Source organism: Mustelus asterias, chromosome 7, assembly GCF_964213995.1.
Source record: "Mustelus asterias chromosome 7, sMusAst1.hap1.1, whole genome shotgun sequence".
Taxonomy (NCBI): Eukaryota; Metazoa; Chordata; class Chondrichthyes; order Carcharhiniformes; family Triakidae; genus Mustelus; species Mustelus asterias.
This window is the reverse complement of record NC_135807.1, coordinates 59690345-59714186: the sequence shown is the minus strand read 5'-3', so window position 1 is coordinate 59714186 and position 23842 is coordinate 59690345. Positions and strand designations below refer to the sequence as shown.

The 23842-nt window shown below is 45.7% G+C and overlaps 1 protein-coding gene across 1 annotated transcript in view; it reads left to right on the top strand.

The window, feature by feature from the left end:
• The window catches only part of ccdc178 (coiled-coil domain containing 178), a 121961-nt gene that overhangs the window by 79592 nt on the left and 18527 nt on the right, over window positions 1-23842 (top strand). Inside the window, exons 11-14 of the mRNA XM_078216098.1 lie at window positions 12183-12319; window positions 12395-12578; window positions 22480-22542; window positions 23372-23533. Coding sequence (XP_078072224.1) covers window positions 12183-12319; window positions 12395-12578; window positions 22480-22542; window positions 23372-23533 — 546 coding nt within the window. The remainder of the gene's footprint in view (window positions 1-12182; window positions 12320-12394; window positions 12579-22479; window positions 22543-23371; window positions 23534-23842) is intronic.

The window sequence follows — 23842 nt, the reverse complement described above, 5'->3', positions numbered from 1 at the left end:
GTGGAACAATCCAAAATCGCAAGTCAAGAAGGCAGTATTCCAACAGCTCAAGGTTGACACTTAAAGACAAATTTGGAAGATAAGGGACAAATGGTCAAAAAGAAATGTCCAAGAGATCGAACAATATGCTGACTGCCATGGCATATGAACTTTTTTTAAAGCCACAAGGTTCACTTTTTGAACAAGGTCAAATGAACAGAATCCCCCTCACTCTTAGTAAGGTAGGCAATGCCATCCATCAATGCTGGAAAGAACATTTGCAGCAGCTCGTCAACTTTGAATCCATAATGGCAGCTGATATTGTCCAGGCTATCTCCTGGTACCATGTGATAGAATCCATGAGTGAACCACCATTGCTGGGAGCACTGAAACAAGCAATCAAAAAGATGGAAAACAACAAAGCCTGCAGTCTGAATGTACTCCGTCTGAGGCCTTCAAAGCTCCTGGGCTTATATTTATATCAAGACCCTAGGCACTCTCTCTACAGATTTGGGAGGTAAAAAGAATTCCCCCGTGATTTCAGGAATGTGATGATTATAACTATCATCAAGAAGGGAGATAAATCATGGTGTCGAACCTATTGATGTATTTCCCTCTTGTCCATAGCAAGGAAAATCCTGACACATATTCTTCTGAATCACCTGTGGCTGATGAAATCACCTGAGTGACTGTGCGCCTTCGACCCTCCAGAGGAACCTCTAATATTAATGCTGTTGCCAGACAAATCAAAGAAAACTATTGAGAACAACAGGAACTCTTCTTGATGGGCAGCAGGCTTGCCAGCCTCAGTGACAAGGGGAGGAGGGACGGAAGAGAAGCACACAGAGAGGCAGGCAAATAGCCTGCTGTTTGGAGAAGAAGTTACTCTCTAAAGAGAGTCCACAGACTGCAGCTCAGCTACCCACTGCTGTCAGAGGTCAGTGTAGTCAAAGACTGGACGCCTCCAGGGAGGCCTCATCCAAGTGTAATAGATGTCCCCTCTCCTCAAGTATTTCCTTTGTGTCCCTCAGGTCTCTGCTGTCTTGCTCAACCTCAGCCACTCACCTTTATGTCCACAGAAATGATAGTCACCAGTCACTATAGGAAAATGGTGGTTGGACAGTGGGTTATGTAAGACTTGCTTCAGAGCATTTTATAATGTGGCCTCATGAGTTTAGCTCTTGGCAAGTTTTTTTTAATTATCCTGATGCTTCTGCACTGAAGTCTGATCTCTGTGATGTTATAGGTATTTATCCTGACCCACGTTGAAGTCATTCCAACCAAGTGCACTTTTCAGCGATCTCCATGTAATTACTATTGGGTTTGGGTGTGGGTTACAGTTTAAGTCATCTTTGGGGACGTTAGGTTTTCATGGTGGACTGTAGCATTAACTCATCACCAGGTTTATGGTTAAAAGTACCCCTAAATTAGTTTGCACTCTCTGCTTGCATGATGCAAAGCTTTGGATCTAGTACTTGGTGACTCTTGAAATGTCTGCTAAACGACCATGACTAGGCACTGTTAGAAGTATGTGCCTAGCATCATAAGCCAGCCTGCGACCTGTGAGGATGCGAGCTTGCACCTGAAGGTGTGTCTAGCATGGAATTAGGTCTCAGATCAGCCTTTATTTAATTGATTGGTGGAACAGCTAAACAGGTCTGATTCTCCTTGGTCTATAGCTGATCAAAGGCCCCCTGCTTCACCTATTCTTATTCTGTTGTAGATAGAACATAGAACATAGAACAGTACAGCACAGAACAGGCCCTTCGGCCCACGATGTTGTGCCGACCTTCATCTGAAACCAAGATCAAGCTATCCCACTCCCTACCATCCTGGTGTGCTCCATGTGCCTATCCAATAACCGCTTAAATGTTCCTAAAGTGTCTGACTCCACTATCACTGCAGGCAGTCCATTCCACACCCCAACCACTCTCTGCGTGAAGAACCTACCTCTGATATCCTTCCTATATCTCCCACCATGAACCCTATAGTTATGCCCCCTCGTAATAGCTCCATCCACCCGAGGAAATAGTCTTTGAACGTTCACTCGATCTATCCCCTTCATCATTTTATAAACCTCTAATTAAGTCTCCCATCAATCTCCTCTGCTCCAGAGAGAACAGCCCCAGCTCCCTCAACCTGGAATTCACCCAGCACAATGTCTTTTATAAAAAATATGGGTGGGATTCTCTGGCTGCGCTCTCCTGGAGAATCCCGCCCAAGGTCAATGGACCTTTGTGTGGTCTGTCCCCCCATCCGCTATGATTCCAATGGCGGGCGGGATGGGTGAATTCCCCCCTACATTTTGATCAACTAGTTAAAAACCAAAAGAAATTGAAAATCACGCCAGTGATGGTTGGAAAATCTGGGTACTTTGGGAAATCTAATGTATGCCAAAGCATTATTTTGCCTTGGTACACTGATATATTAACTCATATCTGAGTTTTTAAAACTGTGAGTTAAGTTCAATTTGTACTGCTGGATGTGATGGGATTTTTGACAGTTTATGTCATTCCATCTTTTATATCCCTTCACTTGTCAATTGTTACCCTTTAAAGAGAGTCTACAGATTGCAGCTCAGCTACCTATTCCTCACTTAAGAACATAAGAACATAAGAACATAAGAAATAGGAGCAGGAGTAGGCCATCTAGCCCCTCGAGCCTGCCCCGCCATTCAATAAGATCATGGCTGATCTGACGTGGATCAGTACCACTTACCCGCCTGATCCCCATAACCCTTAATTCCCTTACCGATCAGGAATCCATCCATCCGCGCTTTAAACATATTCAGCGAGGTAGCCTCCACCACCTCAGTGGGCAGAGAATTCCAGAGATTCACCACCCTCTGGGAGAAGAAGTTCCTCCTCAACTCTGTCTTAAACCGACCCCCCTTTATTTTGAGGCTGTGTCCTCTAGTTTTAACTTCCTTACTAAGTGGAAAGAATCTCTCCGCCTCCACCCTATCCAGCCCCCGCATTATCTTATAAGTCTCCATAAGATCCCCCCTCATCCTTCTAAACTCCAACGAGTACAAACCCAATCTCCTCAGCCTCTCCTCATAATCCAAACCCCTCATCTCCGGTATCAACCTGGTGAACCTTCTCTGCACTCCCTCCAATGCCAATATATCCTTCCTCATATAAGGGGACCAATACTGCACACAGTATTCCAGCTGCGGCCTCACCAATGCCCTGTACAGGTGCATCAAGACATCCCTGCTTTTATATTCTATCCCCCTCGCAATATAGGCCAACATCCCATTTGCCTTCTTGATCACCTGTTGTACCTGCAGACTGGGCTTTTGCGTCTCATGCACAAGGACCCCCAGGTCCCTTTGCACGGTAGCATGTTTTAATTTGTTTCCATTGAGATAGTAATCCCATTTGTTATTATTTCCTCCAAAGTGTATAACCTCGCATTTCTCAACGTTATACTCCATTTGCCATATCCTCGCCCACTCACTCAGCCTGTCCAAATCTCTCTGCGGATCTTCTCCGTCCTCCACACGATTCACTTTTCCACTTATCTTTGTGTCGTCTGCAAACTTCGTTACCCTACACTCTGTCCCCTCCTCCAGATCATCTATATAAATGGTAAACAGTTGCGGCCCGAGTACCGATCCCTGCGGCACGCCACTAGTTACCTTCCTCCAACCGGAAAAACACCCATTTATTCCGACTCTTTGCTTCCTGTCAGATAGCCAGTCCCCAATCCACTTTAACACACTACCCCCAACTCCGTGTGCCCTAATCTTCTTCAGCAGCCTTTTATGGGGCACCTTATCAAACGCCTTTTGGAAATCCAAAAACACCGCATCCACCGGTTCTCCTCCATCAACCGCCCTAGTCACATCTTCATAAAAATCCAACATGTTCGTCAAGCACGACTTTCCCCTCATGAATCCATGCTGCGTCTGATTGATCGAACCATTTCTATCCAGATGCCCTGCTATCTCTTCTTTAATAATGGATTCCAGCATTTTCCCTACTACAGACGTTAAGCTGACCGGCCTATAGTTACCCGCCTTTTGTCTCCTTCCTTTTTTAAACAGCGGCGTAACATTAGCCGTTTTCCAATCAACCGGCACTACCCCAGAATGCAACGAGTTTTGATAAATAATCACTAACGCATCCACTATTACCTCTGACATTTCTTTCAATACCCTGGGATGCATACTTCCACTAGACTTTTAAGTGCTGCACATAAAATTGATGGGACTTTGGTATTTCTTGGTTCTCACCCAACCCCTCCATTTCTGTAGGATTTCTGGACCCCATTCTGGCTTGTTTCTACTCCTCGGACCAAGAATGCTTGACGCTGAAATGTCACCCCTACTACCTTCCGTGGGAGTTCATCTCTGTTATCCTGACAGCAGTTGACATCCCACCACATACGGACGTGAAAACCATGCTGGATGAAATATACACTGCCACAAATAGCCATTAGATCAAACATCCCGAGGCCTTGTTCATCGTGGCCGGGGACTTCAACCAGGTCAAGCTCAAGAGTGTCCTACCAAGATACCACATCTCCTGTTCCACCAGAGGCCCAAACATCTTAGACCACTGCTACACAAACATCAAACATGCCTACTGCTTTATCGCTCGCCCACACTTTGGCAAATCAGACCACAAGGCTGTACTCCCGGCTTACAAGCAAAAACTGAAATGGGAGAATCCGATAAAGAAAGTTGCGTAATGTTGGTCTGAGGAATCGGATGATGGACTGCTTTGAGTCAGTGGACTGGTCAATATTTAAGAACTCAGTGATCAACCTGAAAGAGTACGCCACTATAGTAATGTTTGAGCGTCTCGGCTGCAGTTTAGCAAAGGAGATACAAGTTCTGCTTCTTCATAAACTACCTTTATTTTTTTGATTCAACTCTACATATAATTTTTCACCAACACCCAATGCCACCTGTGGACCCTTTATATATCAGTGACTTCTATTGAATAATTGACATCAAATTAGGACTTAATTTGGAAGATCTGTTAACCCATTCCTAACAAGTAATAGACTTCAGCAGTAAGTGCATAGAAGACTGTGCCAAAGAAGCAAATCTGTGTGTTTCCCAGCAAGAAACCATGGATGAACAGGGATATTATCTGCTTACTGAAGTCCAGATCTGAGGTGTTCAAGTCAGGTGACCCTAACCTATATAATAAATCCAATTGTGACCTATGGAGAACCATGAAAGATGCCAAGAGACAATACCTGAACAAGCTAGAATCCCAGGCGAGCCACACAGACTCCCACCTATTATGGAAAGGTCTGCAAGACATAACAGGCTACAAGATGAAGGCACAGATGCACCCCTCCCCGATGAGCTCAACATATTCTATGCCTATTTTGAGCAAGTGGTCAGAGAGAACATGCCCTCCACCTTGGAAGCCTTGGCCTAACCAGTATCCGAGGTCACCATCGCAGACCTCAGATCGGCCTCCTCGAAAGTCAACTTTCAAGAAGGCTGACCTGGCGACTGGCTCGGATGCTGTACTCAGATGAGTACTCAGATCCTGTGCGGACCAGCTGGCTGGGTTTCACAAACATTTTTAACCTCCTTACACCGATCTGAGGTCCCTACCTGCTTCAAGAAAGTGACCATCATCCCTGTACCAAAGAAAATCCAGGCAATGTGCCTTAATGACTTTCCCCGGTGGCTCTGGCATCCATCATCATGAAGTGCTTCAAAAGGTTAGTCATGATACAGATTAATTCCAGCTTCCCAGATGGCTTGGATCCACTACAGTTCGCCTATCGATGCAACAGGTCCACAACAGATGCCATATCCCTGGCCCTACACTCAACCCTGAAACACCTGGATAATAAAGGCACTTATGTCTCTTACATCATTATTTATTGACTACAGCTCAGCCTTCAACACCATTGTTCCTATCAAACCCATCTCCAAACTCTGTGGCCTGGGCTTGGCTCCTCCCTCTGAGACTGGATCCTAGACTTCCTAACCTACAGACTGCAATCAATAAGGATAGGCAACAACACCTCCTCCATGATTATCCTCAACACTGGTGCCCCACAAGGCTGTGTCCTCAGCCCCTTTCTATACTCCCTGTACACGTATGACTGTGTTGCCTGCCCTCCAATTTGATTTTCAAGTTTGCTGATGCCACCACCATAGTGCATTGGATCTCAAACAATGAAGAGACGGAGTACAAGAAAAAGATAGAGAATCAGGTGAATTGATTCAACAATAATCTCTCACTCAATGTCAGCAAAACAAAAGAGATAGTTAGTGACTTCAGGACATGCACCTGTCTACATCAACAGGAACGAAGTGGAAATGGTTGAGAGCTTCAAGTTTCCAGGTGTCCAGATCACCAACAACTTGTCCTCGTCCATCCACACTGATGCTATGGTTAAGAAACCAACGCGTCTACTTTCTCAGGAGGCTAAGGAAATTCAGCATGTCCGCGACTACTCTCATCAACTTTTACAGATGCCCCATAGAGAACATCCTTTCTGGTTGTATCACAGCTTGGTGTGGCTCCTACTCTGTCCAAGACTGCAAGAAATTACAAAGGATCGTGAACAAAAGCCCAGTCCATCACACAAACCAGCGTCCCATCCATTGACACTTCCTGCTGCCTTGGAAAAGCAGCCAGCATAATCAAAGACTCGACGCACCCCGTACATACTCTCTTTCACCTTCTTTTGGTGTTGTTTCAGTCGAGAGAAATATACGTTCAACCGACTCAAGAACAGCTTCTTCCCTGCTGTCATCAGACTTTTGAATGGACCTACCTCATATTAAGTTGATCTTTCTCTACACCCTAGCTATGACTGTAACACTACTTTCTGTATCCTCTCCTTTCCTTCTCTATGAATGGTATAGCGTGCATGAAACAATACTTTTCCCTGTGTACTAATACATGTGACAATAATAAATCAAATCAAATCAAAATCATTCTCTTGTTCTCTGTTTATTTTGTATACCTAACTTTGGAGGTGAGTTCAGAATCAACAATGGCCAAAACTTTGCACCTATTCAACCTGCTTCCATTTGAACTGGAGGAGCGACTTCTCAACTTTGTGCCGTGGGTAGGAAAACTGCCTACTGAGAGTCCACATTACAAATTCAGGAATATATCACCCAGGGTCTTCTGGCTGTTAGCCATTAAATGATTGAAAATTTGGGTCTGTATGTCAACCTGCACTTCTAATGGGCAAAGTTTCTTGTGGAAGCAGAAAGTTAGAGGGTTTCCTCGAATGTGGCTATGTGTCATCAGCAGACCTAATATAGTATGGTCAATCTACTTTTAAAGTTGTGAATAATGATGAAACTGTTAATATGGATTTGAATGTCAGGAAAATCTGCATCCAAAAGTACATGTAGGCCAATTTAACAACTGTTCTGGAATCCTTTTGCCATGGCGCGTTATTGCATGTTTCTCTTGACTAGTTACAAGAATAGCAGTTGGTAATAGTCAGTTTCCCATCCAATTTAGTGAGTGTGACATCTTAGAGGACACAAAACCATGTTTCCTCTTGCATTTCTGTAACAATTAATGGTAGTACGTTTTCTAAGCTTGAGTAGCTCTGAATTGGTTCCCAGACTGTTCAGAAGCAGTGATTCCTGATAAAATCAGTGAAGTCACTGCAAATGCATGAGGGACATGCACAAATTCAGACATTTAAAAAGTTTGGAGTGGGTATTAGAATATGAAAAGACAATTTCCGTGGCCCAAAAACAAACTCAAAAATGATGGTGATGCATTTTTATTTTTGGAGTAAGTAAGTTTAATTGGATTTGTACAGCTTTTAGACTTCCTGCAACTCAACTGGCAGTGTTCTAACCTTACTTAATTCGCATAATTATTCACAAATCCAATTATTCACAAATTGAATGGATCTCAGGATGGGACCACTGGTAGATGAGCTAAAATTACATTTGTGGGGAGGCGATGGCCTAGTGGTATTATCGCTAGACTATTAGTCCAGAAACTCAGCTAATGTTCTGGGACCCGGGTTCAAATCCTGCCACGACAGATGGTGGAATTTGAATTCAATAAAAAATATCTGGAATTCAGAATCTACTGATGACCATTGTCGATTGTTGGAAAAACCCATCTGGTTCACTAATGCCCTTCAGGGAAGGAAATTTGCCGTCCTTATCTGGTCTAGCCTACAAATGACTCCAGAGCCACAGCAATGTGGTTGACTCTCAACTGTCTCCGGGCAGTGCGTAAAATATGCTGGCCAGCCAGCGACGCCCATGTCCCATGAATGAATAAAAAAAGTTAAATGTAGAGGGGAGGGAACAATTGATGGGGAATATCACAATGGAGAAACAAGATGATAGAAATAATCTAGCGAGCGTTCGCTGGCATCTCAACTCACTGGTGACCTTTGTCAAGATTGAGGAGGTAGGGAACAAGAAGTGGCAGGGCAGAGTTTCCCAAGAATTTAAAAAATATATTTTAAAAATGTATTCCTATCACCTATCCACCTCCATTGATATTTTACCAGAGGCAGGGAAGGCAACAACCTATCATTGGGCCAATTGAAGCCATTAAGTAGTCAATGGCTGCTTAAAGAACACTTCCTGCTACTGCTGGTATTTTACCAGAGGTAGGCAGTATTGACACTACGTAGTATCAGACAGCCTGTTTGTAGGGTGAGGGGATTCCTTCAGTTCCAGTACCTTGTACCAATCAGAGGTTCACTCTATGGTTTCGCCTGGCTTATTTCCTCCACCCTCCTGAATCTGGCCCCCATCTCTCCTCACCAGGATTTGCCAGAATTGCCACAGCGAAATCCTGGACTTAGCTGCGTCTCTGGGCTCCATGGCTCCTTGGCCTTGGAGACTCTGTAGTCCCAGCAGTGGCCACCGCTCCTGGTGGCACTGGTGGGACTGGAGAGTTGATAGTGATTTGATTGGGGCTTTCTCAATTTTTCACCAGTGGGTGGGGAGAGCGGGGGAACAAGACTACCGTTCATGCATAAAATTGCAACCATAGTGTAACTGGGGTGCTTCCTTAGAATCTTCATTAGAAATATCGGATTTGGTCATATATTATTGGAGTGCCACCAGAGGACTGTTGGCACAACTGAGTTTGGCCACAGAGGCCTCCGCCAACAATGTCTGGCAGTGTAGACATGCTATCTCTATGTGGATAATGGGGTTCAGATACCAGTAGAGGATGTGCAACATTTTTGGGGAACCTTGTCCAACTTTCATTCCTACTGCACCAGGTCCTCTTCCTATGAGTGTGTCGACTTGGAGGATCGCCAGTAAACAAGACTTTGATCCCCACCAACAGAGCTGAGGGCAAAAAGAACACCAACTGGCACAAACCGAAATGCAAGTTGAGTAAATCGTAGAAGATGGGGTTTTTTTAAAGACATTATCATTTTATTTTTAAAATCAGTGGACTTTTCAAAGGTCCTTCCATGACCTGCAGATCAGCACACAATCATTTTTCCATCATGTTTGCAAAGAAATATTGGGGTTTGGCTTTATTTGATTGGCTCCTTATTGCTCACTGTAAAAATAGTGATATATATTTTGATTTAGAAAAGTCATATCCTTGTGAAAAAGAAACTTAAACTTCTGCTGTGACCAAACATAGAAATCATAGAAACCCTACAGTGCAGAAGGAGGCCATTCGGCCCATCGAGTCTGCACCGACCACAATCCCACCCAGGCCCTACCTCCACATATTTTACCCACTAATCCCTCTAACCTACGCATCCCAGGACTCTAAGGAGCAATTTTTTTAACCTGGCCAATTAACCTAACCCGCACATCTTTGGACTGTGGGAGGAAACCGGAGCACCCGGAGGAAACCCACGCAGACACGAGGAGAATGTGCAAACTCCACACAGTGACCCGAGCCGGGAATCGAACCCAGGACCCTGGAGCTGTGAAGCAGCAGTGCTAACCACTGTGCTACCAAGCCGCCATAACCACTGTGCTACCATGCCGCCATAACCACTGTGCTACCATGCCGCCATAACCACTGTGCTACCATGCCGCCAAACAAGGTGGTTGAATAGAGGGGAGCCAGTTCACTCCTTCTCACTTGGACATAACAGGTATATCTAATTGAGGTGCTTAAGAAGCTTAAAGAGTTTGATAGAGTAGTTAGAGAGACACTATGGGCAAAATCGATGGGCGGAGCAAGCTGGTAAAATTGCACGAGAGCCGAGAAATCAAGATCACGCCCAATTTTTCACCTCTCGCAATCTTACGGGAGCCTTAATGGTCTCACTGGGAGAGGTTCCAAGGGGTGCCCCTTGGGCAGTGCAAGCCTGGCATCTTGGCACTGTCAGCCTGGATCTCGGTAATGCCCACTGGGCACCTTGACACTACCCAAGGGGGCAGGGTCTGGGAGGGGGGGCCTATGTGGGTGGAGCCAGAAGGGGTGGGGCTTATGGGTGGGTCTGGAGGGATGGGGCCTTAAGGGCAGCCCAATCAGGCTGCTACTCTGCATTGCAATCGGTATGGGGGGAGGGGGGCCTGCTGCCAGTCTGCCTGTGATTGGTGGGGTGAGGGAGGGGGGGGACTGCTGCCACTCTGCATCAGATCAGTGGGGGGGGGGGGGGCATGATCAGTCTGGATGGCAGGGGAGTGGCAGGGGCTACACTCCCAGGTGGTGTAGGGCTCGCTTTGGCCGTGGGCCCCGCAATTGTGGGGGGGGGGGTGCTGTGTTCAGGCTAGCCGCAGCAGCAGAGGCCTGCCAGCTCTCTCTCTCTGTCAGGCCTCTGCTGTTGCTATTGTGCATGTGCAGCATCAGAGGTCTGCACATGCACAATAGCTCCCTCTGCTGCTGGCTGGTGAATTAAGACCCACCGCCCACTGCCCGTCGCAGCCAGAAATGGCCTAGCCAATTTTTTCATGCACTATGTGCACAAGATTGGGCATCAAATCTCGCCCAAAAAACGGACCTGCAACTCTCCTATTTTCATGCTAGCTGGACACTTAGAATCATTCCCATAAAATTCCACCCTATTTCATCTGGTGAAGAGTCCAGATCAAGGGGCGGGTACTTAATGTCGAAACCATTCACGAATGATGCAAGAAAGGTGTAATGGAAATCTGCAAACCTGAAATTTGTTAAGACTAGCTCAATTAAACATGTAAAAACTGAGGTTGAAAGATTGTTGTTAGTCAAGCGTACTAAGGGTAATGGAACCATAGCTGGTAAATGGAGTTAAGATACAGATCAGCCAGGTTGAATGGCCTAAACCTTTGTTTCTTCCAATGTTTCTGCAATCTCTACCTCCCCTTTAAGAACATTCTTTGTACCTACCCCAAACTGTCCTGTTATCAACTTTTGTGGCTTGGTGTGAAAATGCATTTGATAATGTGAGGTGCCTTGGGACATTTTATTACATTGAATGCACTATATAAATACAAGTTGTTGTGACCTGGTGAAATGAATGACTTGCCCATTGTAAAATCCAATGGATTTTCATTCCATTAATGCCTTCAGAGCAGACAAAACTGATGAGGAATGGGGAAAAAGCAAAACATATACTTCTCCTACAACAATATTTTCTTTCAACATTTAGTATTTCTTTACACTTTCAACCCCCTGTTACATTTTCCAGTACCATTTCTAGTTTCTCAAGCATATTCCCTAACTGAGAAAGTACCAGTTAACCTCATTTCCTACCTCTATTTATGCCATTATTTTTGTTTCTTTTTAAAATTTTTATTCCATTATTTTTGTCGCCCTAAAGTAAGCTACCTGGGCCACTGATTACTCTCTGATTAAGATGGTAACCTGACTCCAGTTCTCTACTAATGAACTAAGCTGATTCCTAAAAGGTGCATCGGGAGTTGACTGTGGTGACTCTCCCACGAATAGCTTTCTCCCCATACCAGTAGATTACCAAATGTTTGGCCTCCTTCTGATCACAAGTCAAAATTAGTAGTTAGCGGTGATACAGCCTATTCCTTACCACTTCCTGGCACAGTCCATTGGAGTGTGAAGCTGACCAGCATTATGTCCAAAGGAAAATTGATAACTGAACAATTTATTTTAAAGTGTTAAAAATTTGAAATGTGCTAACTGAGTAATTGGAACTTGTTTTTACAGAAATTTTATTTTTCCTTTACATGTACATTGCACATGCTTTGAGCAATGGATTACTATTCCTTAACGGCTTCCTTGCTGGCATTATGCTTTGTTCTGACTTCTGGTTGGGATGATTTAATCTATTTTATGCTTATGTAGGCACAAACTGGAAATTTTGAAATATCAGAACAAGAGGAAGTTCTTCGTGTAAAACTACATGACCTTAGACATTTGGAGAACATAAACAAAGAAATTGAATTGCAGATTGAAACCTACAATTATGATATTAAAGAAAGGTATGTGAAATAATCAGATTTTTATTCGACCACCGGTATTTTAATTCTTTTTAATTGAAAGCATTTCTGTTAAAGTCGGCAGGAGAGAAATAAAATCAAGAAAGAGATCCGACAATTGCAGGACGCTTTAAAACTTAATAATGGCAAGCTGAACGCCATAAAGAAACAGCGTACCCAGGTGGCGAGGTCTCAAAATGCAGTGAGAACAAAGCTGTCAACGCTGACAAAGACAGTGGCCGATCAGGAAGATCAATTGAAGGTTAGTGATTGATACAATATGCAAACCTCAGAACATCTTGGTTGCAGTAGATTAGTCCTACAATCTTTTATAATCCAAAGGTTTGGTCGAATGATTTTGATACATCAAAAATTTGACTATGATTAAGATAAAACTCGGCTTAGCAATACTTCTAAATGTAAATTACAGCTTTGCAACTCAGTTGAATCTATTTGTGATTTTTTTGCCAGTGGCAAAAATTAAAGTAAAGAGCTCACTAAATGCCGCGTGCAATTCAATTAATTTATGCTTAAAAAAAACATGCAACTTTGAAGTCTGCAGCCCAAGATACTGACCAGCAAACCTTGCTCCAGTTTTATCATATTTTCATTGGTGATATTACAGTATTTTTGTTCTTCATTCTGCCTGAATTCATCTCGATAATTTCAAAGTGGTAATCTGCTCTCTGATAATCCCCCTTTGGTTGTGTGCCTCATGTTTTACCACTTAATATTGATTAACCTGTCCAATTTTTCCCACGCCATGAAGAAGTTGACACCCCTTTTTCTTTGCACCCCCTTCTTTTGACTCAGGTTGTTTTTATTTAGCAGAGGAGAAAACAAGACACCTTTTTTCCGTGAAGGGCAAAAAATTGTAGTTATTTGAAGTCTGTAAGAGAAACAGAAAAATGTTGGAAACACTTGACAGGTCAGGCAACATTTGAAACAGAAACATAGGTCTGTAATCTCTCATTGGAACTGTATCATGTTACCGAGGTAACAGGTGCAGGCAGGGAAGGAGGGAAGAAAGGGAAGGTGTGAGGTATGGCAGAAATTATTTAATAACGAACAGCAGAAAAATGATCTGCTCTTGATGTCAGAGGAAGTGGGAGCAGGGATCATATTCTGAAATTGTTAATTCACTCAATGTTTAGCCTGGCAAACGGTGAGATTGGAAGGAGGATTGCAATCAGAGGAAAGTGAATAGGAAGAAAGATCCAGAGAGGTGTTGGCACCTAAGAGTTGTTGAATTTTGTGATCCTTGGCATTTGAAAGATTTTCTATTCAGAGACATTGTTAGTGTTAATGAACCAATATTGTTGCATATTCTCTTGGATGGGAATATAGGAGGCATGGTTATAAGTTTGCAGATGACACCAAAATTGGTGGCATAGTGGACAGTGAAGAAAGTTATCTCGGATTGCAACGGGATCTTGATCAATTGGACCAGTGGGCTGACGAATGGCAGATGGAGTTTAACTTAAATAAATGCGAGGTGATGCATTTTTGTAGATTGAACCGGGGCAGGACTTATTCAGTTAATGGTAGGGCGTTGGGGAGAGTTACAGAATAAGAGATTGAGGGGTATAGGCTCACAGCTCCTTGAAAGTAGAGTCACAGGTGAACAGAGTGGTGAAGAAGGCATTCAGCATGCTTGGTTTCTTTGGTCAGAACACTGAATACAGGAGTTGGGACGTCTTGTTGAAGTTGTACAAGACATTGGTAAGGCCACACTTGGAATACTGTGTATAGTTCTGGTCACCCTATTATAGAAAGGATATTATTAAACTAGAAAGAGTGCAGAAAAGATTTACTAGGACTTGATGGTTTGAGTTATAAGGAGAGGCTGGGTAGACTGGGACTTTTGTCTCTGCGGTGTCGAAGGCTAAGGGGTGAACTTATAGCGGTCTATAAAATAATGAGGGGCACAGATCAACTAGATAGTCAATATCTTTTCCCAAAGGTAGGGGAGTCTAAAACTAGTGGGCATAAGTTTAAGGTGAGAGGGGAGAGATACAGAAGGGTCCAGAGGGGCAATTTTTTCACACAGAGTGTCTGGAACAAGCTGCCAGAGGTAGTGGTAGAGCCGGGGACAATTTTGTCTTTTAAAAAGCATTTAGACAGTTACATGGGTAAGATAGGTACAGAGGGATATGGGCCAAATGTGGGCAATTGGGACTAGATTCGGGGTCTAAAAAAAAGGGTGGCATGGACAAGTTGGGCTGAAGGGCCTGTTTCCATGCTGTAAACGTCCATGACTCTTTGGGCCCGATTTTACCATTGCGTCGTGCCCGTTTTCGGGCGAAAACTTGGTAAAGCCGGGTGTGAGGCCATTAACGTGATTCATGCCCGTGTCCATGCAGATGCCCTCTTTACCAAGGCCCGAAAATGGCTGCGATCCGAACTGCACCCGAAACGGACGCAACGACGATTTAAATGCATTTACATTCATTTAAATTGAATTAATGGGCTGCCCGCCCAACTTTACCAGCATTTCACCCTTTACCATCGCGTTTGCCCGTCCAGATTTGGCGCGAAACAGACATGCTCAGCAAAGGTCTGTTCCGGGCGCATCAGCTTCGGAAGAGGTAAGTTCAGAGCTCCCAATGGCTCTCTGACTCAGATCGGTGGTGGAGGGAGGAGGGAGGCAGGTCGGATGTATCTCTGGTGGGGGGGGGGGGGAGGCGGAGGAGGGAGGCCCGATCATTCTCTGGTGGGGGGGGAAAGGAGGGAGGCCCGATAATTCTCTGGTGAAGGGGTGGAGGGAGAAGGAGGCGGGTCAGATGTATCTCTGGTGGGGGAGGGGAGGAGGTAGGCCCAATTTTTCTCTGGTGGGGGAGGGAGGAGGAGGGCCCGATCATTCGATCATTTTCTGGTGGGGGGGAGGAGGAAGACCAGATCGTTGTCTGGTTGGTTGTGGGGGGAGGGGGGGAGGAGGAGGAGGGAGGCCCGATTGTTCTCTGTTGAGAGAGGAAGGAGACCCGATTTCTGTTTCAATTACAACTGCCTGACATCACGGTCAGATAGATTGCAAAATTTGGCTTCTGAGCACCAGTTGTTACACGTGCTGTTTTAATGGTATTTACAGTGTGCCGGCTATACAGATGTCATTTTGAAAAGGGTGCGAGTGTGAGTTCAGAGAACCTGTGCTGTCAGTGTGCAAAGTAATCAAGGTTGTGACACCAATCTGTATGTAATGCAGTTTTAATGCCAGTGCTGCCAGTTTGAAACTAAACGTTCCCTGTAATGCCTTCTCTTAAACATACACAGCATTGGGAAGGACCATCTACCTGTCCGTTTAAAGAAATCCTTACCCAATTTCAGACTGGTTGCTGTTTGATTTCCATTGGTTTTTGCTAGGGATTGCAGACGTGCTTGGTGGGTTGGATAATTACTTAAAGTTACTGAGGTTCACAATGATTTGTGCGGCAGGTGCTCAAGGACTCAGTCCTAATTTCAAGGATTCCGTGCAAAATGCTTGTTCCCAGGTATACTTGCAATAATTTGCAAACCCTTGACGTACTGCATGCGAGGGAGAATGAGCAGAGACGACAGAGCAAAACCAACTGCTGGAAAAGAATATAGGAGGAAGGGAAGAAGGTCTCTCCACAGGAGGTCATACCAACACCAGGCATTCAGGGAGCAATTCTCCTATCTGAACCTTAGCGAAGAACAGTGTACAGCCGTCATTGCATCACTCAGGAGATCCACACTGAAATCTGCCTCCTGCTGAGCCACAAACTACAGAGCAGGTTGGGAATGGAATGGTCAGTGTCTATGAAGGTGACTGTAACAACTTTTATGTGCCATGGGGAGGTGATATTTGCCACATCTCCCTATTCACTGAACATTGTTGTGAGGTCCCTGATGTGCTGTATTTCAAGAAAGCTAAATACATTTAATACCCTCTTGCTTAAGAGAGGCAGGCAGAACAAGCATGCCAGATCGCAGGAGTGCGGGCTGCCCCATGATGCTGGATCCAATTGACTGCATACACACTGCTTTGTGAATTCCACATGACAACTTTGAGATGTCTCAGAAGCAAAAGGAATTCCAATCCCCCAACATCCAGTCCGCTGTACCATTGTCATTTGAGCCTGAATGCCAAAGCAGCCAGAGATTAGCTACTAAGTGACAATGCCATTATGTTGATCACAAGGTGCATGACTTCAATGTGCAATTCTCCCACATATGGGCAAGTTAAATATAATAAAGCCCATGCCATCGCATGAAATGTGTTTCAGTGGACAATCGGCATGCTTTATTAACACTTCACTGCCTCAACCACACTGGAGGAGCTCTACAGTATTTGGCAAAGCATGTGGTAAGATTTCTCATAGTCTGCTGCACACTGCACAACTTTACCACCATGAGGGCATAGCCCTTGCCTGAGACTATGGGCCCGATTTTACCATTTTCATTCGAAGTGCCGAATCTGGGCGTAGTACAGATCCGAATTAGAAATCTGCTTTCAGGCGCCCCCATACGCTCTCAGCCATCTCCAGTCCCACTCACGCTGTAGGCGGGGCTTAGCACAGCCGGAACGATCGGAGCTCTGAACTGCGCATGCGCAGTTAGAAAAAAATTGGAAAAAGCGCGCCTGTGTCAGATCACTCCCGAGCCGAAGAAAGCGGAGAAAGCGGCCTGGGAGCGAAAAGCGGGAGCGAGGGTTATCGGGGGGAGGGAGGGGGAGGAGGAGGAGGGAGGCGGGTAAGATGTATCTCGGGGGGGGGACAGATGGATCTCTGGTGGGGGGGGCCAAGGCGGTCCGCTGCTACTCTGCGGGCGATCGGTGGGGGGGGAGGGGGGCAGGGGTGGCAATCAGTCTGGGTAGTTGGGGGGGGTGGATAAGGGGGGCAGTGATGTGTGTAGGTAGTGGGGGGGATGGATAAGGGACACACACACACATCACTGTCCCCCTTATCCACTCCCCGAACTACCCAGACCGATCGCCACCCCTGCCCCCTCCCCCCCCAACCGATCGGCCGCAGAGTGGCAGCGGACCCCCCTGCCCCCCCAAAAGAGATCCATCTGCCCCCCCCACCAGAGATCCATCTGCCCCCCCACCAGAGATCCATCCGCCCCCCCCCGAGATACATCTTACCCGCCTCCCTCCTCCTCCCCCAAGACAACAATCTGGCCTCACCACCACCCCCCCCCCCCCCCCCACCCCCGACAACGAACTTGCCTCACTCCGCCCCCCCCCCAGAGAATGGTCTGGCCTCACTCCCCCTCCCCTCCAGAAGAACATCTGGCCCGCCTCCTCCCCCCACCACCAGACAACGATCAGCCCTCCCCCCCACCACCAGACAACAATCGGCCCTTCCCCCTGCACCTCCAGAGATACATCTGACCCGCCTCCTCCTCCTCCCCCCCCAACCAGACAATGATCTGACCTCATTCCCCTCCTCCCCCCTCCAACCAGAGAATGATCAGAACTGCCTCCACCCCCACCCCCACCACTGATCTGAGACAGAGAGCCGTTGGAAACACTGGACGCGCTCTTCAGAGGCTGGAGCGCCCGACTCAGACTTTTATTCAGCAGGTCCTTAAAAGCGCAGTTCCGGATTGGTAAACACGGTGGTAAAGGGGGAAATGCTGATAGAGTTGGGTGGGCAGTTCATTAATTCAATTTAAATGCATGCAAATGCATTTAAATCGTCGTTGCGCCCGATTTGGGCACGGAACGGATCCCCGCCATTCGCGGGTCTCGGTAAAGTGGCGATCTGCGCGGACGCGGGTGCAGATCGCGATAAAGGCCTCACACCCGACTTTACCACGATTTCACACCCGAAAATGGGCGCAAATTATTGGTAAAATCTGGCCCTATGGGTGGTAATTTACGACCTCGCTACGCCCGCCCCGATTCCGGGCCTCCATATTGAAAGGTGAATGAAGAGCCGGAGGGAAAAGTGGGGGGTAGGTGCATGGCGGGTATGTTGGGGGGGCAACCAACACATCCTCTTTCTGGCCAGGCTGTCTGCGGTGGACTCGTCCAACAGTACAGTACCTGTTAACACAACCCAATTCACCATTCAGCAACAGACTTAAGAATGCCTCAAATTACCGACTCTCCGAATATCCTCTTGACCACAATGCTAAGATAAAAAGCCACTGCAAATCAAACATCCCAAACCAAAGGCCGAATTTTCCTTCCAGGACCAAGCCTTACAGTGGGGCCGGGGACTGAGAGTGTTCCTACCATGGAGGTCGCCAGGGATTTGGAGATGGAGAGATTGGCTTGGGTCCAGGACTCCTGCATATTGGAGGCAGCTCCTGCAGTCACTTGTCTCTGCTATCCCACTTACATTTGTGCCACTAGGAAGAGGGCAAAGCCCGAAATTGAGGAAGCCTGAGGAGGACCTGCACTCCTTCTTGGTAGTCATGATGTGGAGATGCCGGCGTTGGACTGGGGTGAACACAGTAAGAAGTCTCACAACACCAGGTTAAAGTCCAACAGGTTTATTTGGTAGCAAATACCATTAGCTTTCGGAGCGCTGCTCCTTCCTCAGATGGAGTGGAAATGTGCTCTCAAACAAGGCACAGAGACACAAAATCAAGTTACAGAATACTGATTAGAATGCGAATCCCTACAACCAACCAGATCTTAAAGATACAGACAATGTGGGTGGAGGGAGCATTAAGCACAGGTTAAAGAGATGTGTATTGTCTCCAGACAGGACAGCCCCGCAAGTCCAGGAGGCAAGCTTGTCTCATTTCAACATTACAATCAGCCTCGCGCCCTTTTTGAGGCTCCGTCCATCAGCCGGCAGGGCGAGAAAGTAAGATCGCTCCTGTCATCTCGACGCCTACAATATCACCAGAGTGTGAGCCCATTCACCAGCTAAACTGCCACTACGACCAATTCTCCGTCCCAGCTGTCTCAGACTGCCTTGATCAAACAAGGATTTGCTTGACTTTACTTGGCTCCCATCACCTAAACTTATCCAGGATCCTTCAGGATTATAGCACAGAGTATACAGTCCAGGATCAGATAATTATAGGTTTTGCATCAGGACAAATAAAAAGATCAAAAGACAAGTAGCGCCAGAGCTCACAAAAACACAGCCGTTCCCACATTTATATCACATGACCCCTCTCAGATGGGTTTTTACAATAATCAACAATAGGTTCATGGTCATCATTCAACTTTTAATTCTAGATTTGTTTTTATTGAATTTAAATTTCACCATTTGCTGTGGTGGGATTCCAACCCAGGTTCCCAGTGAATTAGTTTGGGCCTCTAGACCAGTGGCACAGTGGTTAGCATTGCTGCCTCACGGCGCTCGGGACCCGGTTCAATTCCCGGCTTGGGTCACTGTGTGGACTTTGCACATTCTCCCCGTGTCGGCGTGGATTTCTTCCAGGTGCTCAGGTTTCTCCCCATAGTCCGCAAGATGTGCTGGTTAGGTGCATTGACCATGCTAAATTCTCCCTCAGTGTACCCTAACAGGCACCGCAGTGTGGCGACTAGGGGATTTTCACAGTAACTTCATTGCAGTGTTAATGTAAGCCTAGTTGTGGCACTAATAAATAAATAAACTAGATTACTAGTCCAGTGACAATACCACGACACCACCACCTTTGGAAGCTGTCCCATGCCTTCTTAAGGTAAATGCTGACATTTGCATCCATGTTGGTCCAGTTGTATTGTGGACTGGCATGAGTTCCCGCTGATGCCGCAGATGATCTAGCATGGGGGGTGCGATTCCTGTCAGCCCATCATCTGCATCCCATTAGCAGGATTCAAATTGATTTCGTGGAGGCCTCTGGGGTGGGAATTGCAACCACCATGGTTATGAGTGGAAGATCCTGCTGTCATTTTTCTTGAGCTCCTGCCACATTGTCTTGCTTGCCTGCTGTTAAACCTGGGACTGCATCATCGCATCATAGAGCAATCAGTCTGTGTTGGCAAGCTGACAAGCCACAGCAAGAGTACAGTCATCCCGAGGGATGACAACTGGTTTGTGCCTCTAGAACCACTACCAACTTCCTCCAGGGTGACACCTCAACAATCCTAGTAATGTGTTGGAGGACAGATTGCTGAACTGCTGAGACCTTGCAAACTCATTTTAACATTGGCAACCACGGCTACAATGGCAATAGGCTAAGCTTGTATGGCAGAAAGTTAAGCTTGCATAATTTCACCTGGGCTCCCACTGCAACACTTGGATCTCTTGTAGAAGCTACGTGTGGTGCAATGGAAACTGTGATGTCAGCCACCTGACACTAGGCATCAAGGTTAGATCTGTTGGGTCTGTATGGGTTCACATGGAGTTGGTCACCACTTTCACACAGGAGATGATGGGCTCCAAGCTCTCCACAAAGTCTTGTGCAAAGTTGGTGCCAAACTTTTCCATTCTCCCTGCCACGGACGGCAGGTTTTCAGGCAGACAATTAGGGATGGGCAATAAATGCTTGCCTGGCCCATGAATGAATGAAAATTAAGCAGTCCATATCCAAATGAAGCAAAGCCTGGATAAGATCCAGACTCTAGCTGACAAGTGGCAAGTAACTTTTGTGCCACACAAGTGCCAGACAATGACCATTGACATTCAATGGTATTACAATTGCTGAATCCCCTACTATCAACATCTTGGAGTTACCATTAACCAGAAACTGAACTGGACTAGCCATATAAATAATGTAGCTACAAGAGCAGGTCACAAGCTTGGAATCCTTTGGCGAGTAACACACCCCCCGACTTCCCAAAGCCTGCCCACCATCTACAAGGCAGAAGTCAGGAGTGTAATGGAATAATCTCCATGAGTGCAGCTCCAACAACACTCAAGTAACTTGACACTATCCAGGACAAAGCAGCCCACCTGACTGGCCATCCACAAACATTAACTCCCTCCACCACCAATGTACAGTGGCAGCATTGTGTACCGTCTGCAAAATGCACTGTGGGAACTCACCAAATCTCCTGAGACAGCATCTTCCAAAACCACAACCACTACTATCTGGAAGGACAAGGGCAGCAGACATATGGGAATGCCACTATCTGGAAATCCCCCTCCAAGCCACTCACTATCCTGACATGGAAATATATTGCTGTTCCTTCACTATTGCTGGGTAAAAATCCTGGAACTTTCTAATAGTACTCTGGGTATACCAACATCAGCAGTTCTAAAAGGCAGCCCACCACCACCTTCTTAAGGGACATTAGGGTTGGGCAACAAATACTGACCTAGCCTTTGATGTCCACATCGCATGGATGAAGTTTTTAAAAAGGCTGGCCAATGGACCAAGCATTTCAGTAAACATATCCATCAACCTTCTTCTGTGGGCCACTACATCCAAGTGCTCATCTGAATTCTCCAAAGCAGAACTTGTGTATCGCCTCATTCTCTCGCAAATTGGTATCTGTGCTACCCTTATCCCTGGTCATGACTGCAAGCTATTTAAACCTGGTTTAAATTTAGTATAGAATTCAGTTGTATTTTGATCACTATATTCCAGTAGGCCTTTTACTGTGTGATTACTAATTTTATCTCTCCTCCTCCTCCTCCTCCTCCTCCTCCTCCTCCTCCCCCCCCCCCCCCCCCCCCCCCCCCACACACACACACACACACACACACCATCCTGGAAATATATTGCTGTTTCTTCACTGTCACTGGGTCAAAATCTTACAATCTCTTCCTAACCAAGATACCACACGGACTGCAGCAGTTGAAAGAGGCAGCTCAAAACCCACCTCTCAAGGATTATTGGGAATGAGCATTATGTGCTGGCCTTGTCCATTATATTATCAATTTTAGTGAATAGCATCCTCCGAGGATGAGTGAGCTTTGTCATTGTTTGCTTCATGTCCTGCTACAATCAGGTCAACTAACCAATTTTAAGAGTAAACTTCATTTCAGCATTCATATCACCTGGAACCTGGCACGTCATGCAATTGATTTGCAGCAGCAACATTGTTTCGGGACTGTTGAAGCTGTTTTTTATTGTCAACAGCACTGTCATCAGTTAAAGTGTGTGTCAGAATCAGGGCAGTCCCATTTATGTGATGATCAACTACATTACCAGACTATGTGTATACTCTATTGATGCATTGAGTTTTAGTAGGTAGGCTTCAGTAATTTCAAGAAATGTGAGTTGTTGCCACTGAAAGTCCATTGCAGTTTGACAATCTGTTTTTAAACTTTGTTTTTCATCAATAGACTGAGATCGGAAAACTAAAGAAAACAATCAAAGAAGCACTGGTACAGCGAGCAAAACTTCAGGTAAACGACCTATGATATTCTCATAAGATAAGATTGAAGATGGATGTCTTTAATGCCTGCCAAAATAAATATCTCTTTAGCTGCAATGAGATACGATGAGGCCATATATCAAGAATGACCAGATAACGCACAAATGAATCATGCACCTTTAATTACCAGTCTCACTCGGGCTACTAGATGCAAACTTTATTTGCTTGTCTAGCAGACCCAAGTGAGAGGGCTGTGGGGCCGGGTTATAGCAGTCGGAGGTGAGATTGTGGGGGGGGGGGGGTTGGTGTAGGAGATGGGGGGACCCCTCCAGTGGGTTTAGGGGACCCCAAAGGAGGTTCCTGACATCTGCCCACACAGTAAAAGCTACAGGGCTATCCACCTGGGATACAAAAGAATGGTCTAGTTTGGACCAGGGAGCGGCGCGGGCTTGGAGGGCCGAAGGGCCTGTTCCTGTGCTGTATTGTTCTTTGTTCTTTGTTCTGACATTGGCCTCCTGCTGCAGTAGGTAAAATTGCAACGGGGGTGAAATGAGGCACTTAAGTGGTGGCAGATTGCCTGCATCTCCCTCTTGCCCCTTGTAAAATAAAAGGTGGGTCATGGGCAGGTTGGAAAGTGACAGGAAGGTTAAACGTTGCATTCCATTAACCCACATGCCCTCAAACACTCTAGCAGGCAATCAGAAAATCCAGCCCATTTTAGCACTTTGTACTGTTGTCCCTCTAAAATCACTGATTGATGCATCGAGCTTAAATGTTAAAAATAGTATTTTGAAAATGAATACATATTTCACCAGTGTATTTAGCTCTAACTGTACAATGGTGCTGTTTTCTAAATACAGGCCAAAGTTAAATCGGAGACTGACGAACTGGTTCGCATCAGAGACAATGCCGACGAGAAGAAAGAAAGTGTTTTAAAGAAGGTTACACAAGCTGAGGAAATTGTTGAGGATATTGAAGCCAAGTTTAAACAATATGAAACCGTACACCGGGCCCACAATGAAGTAAGTTTCTTAGAGGATTTTAGTTAAGATTATTTGATCATTCAGAGGGGGTAAACATTCAATTGAATCTATAGAAATAAAACATTTTATAATTTCATAGAAATCGATTTAAATTTTGCTGCACGAATCTCCTAAGTTTTGGAGTTCACAGGTGATTTCATATGACCTTTATTTCTTTGAAAATAACAGTTTTGTTCTAAAAGGAAATCCAACTGGGTTTCAGTTGACAAAAGTGTGTTGAAGTGATCATATTACATAAAGCAGTAAATGTACCTGGAGCAGTCTGCCAAACTCTTTCCCACTGTGACT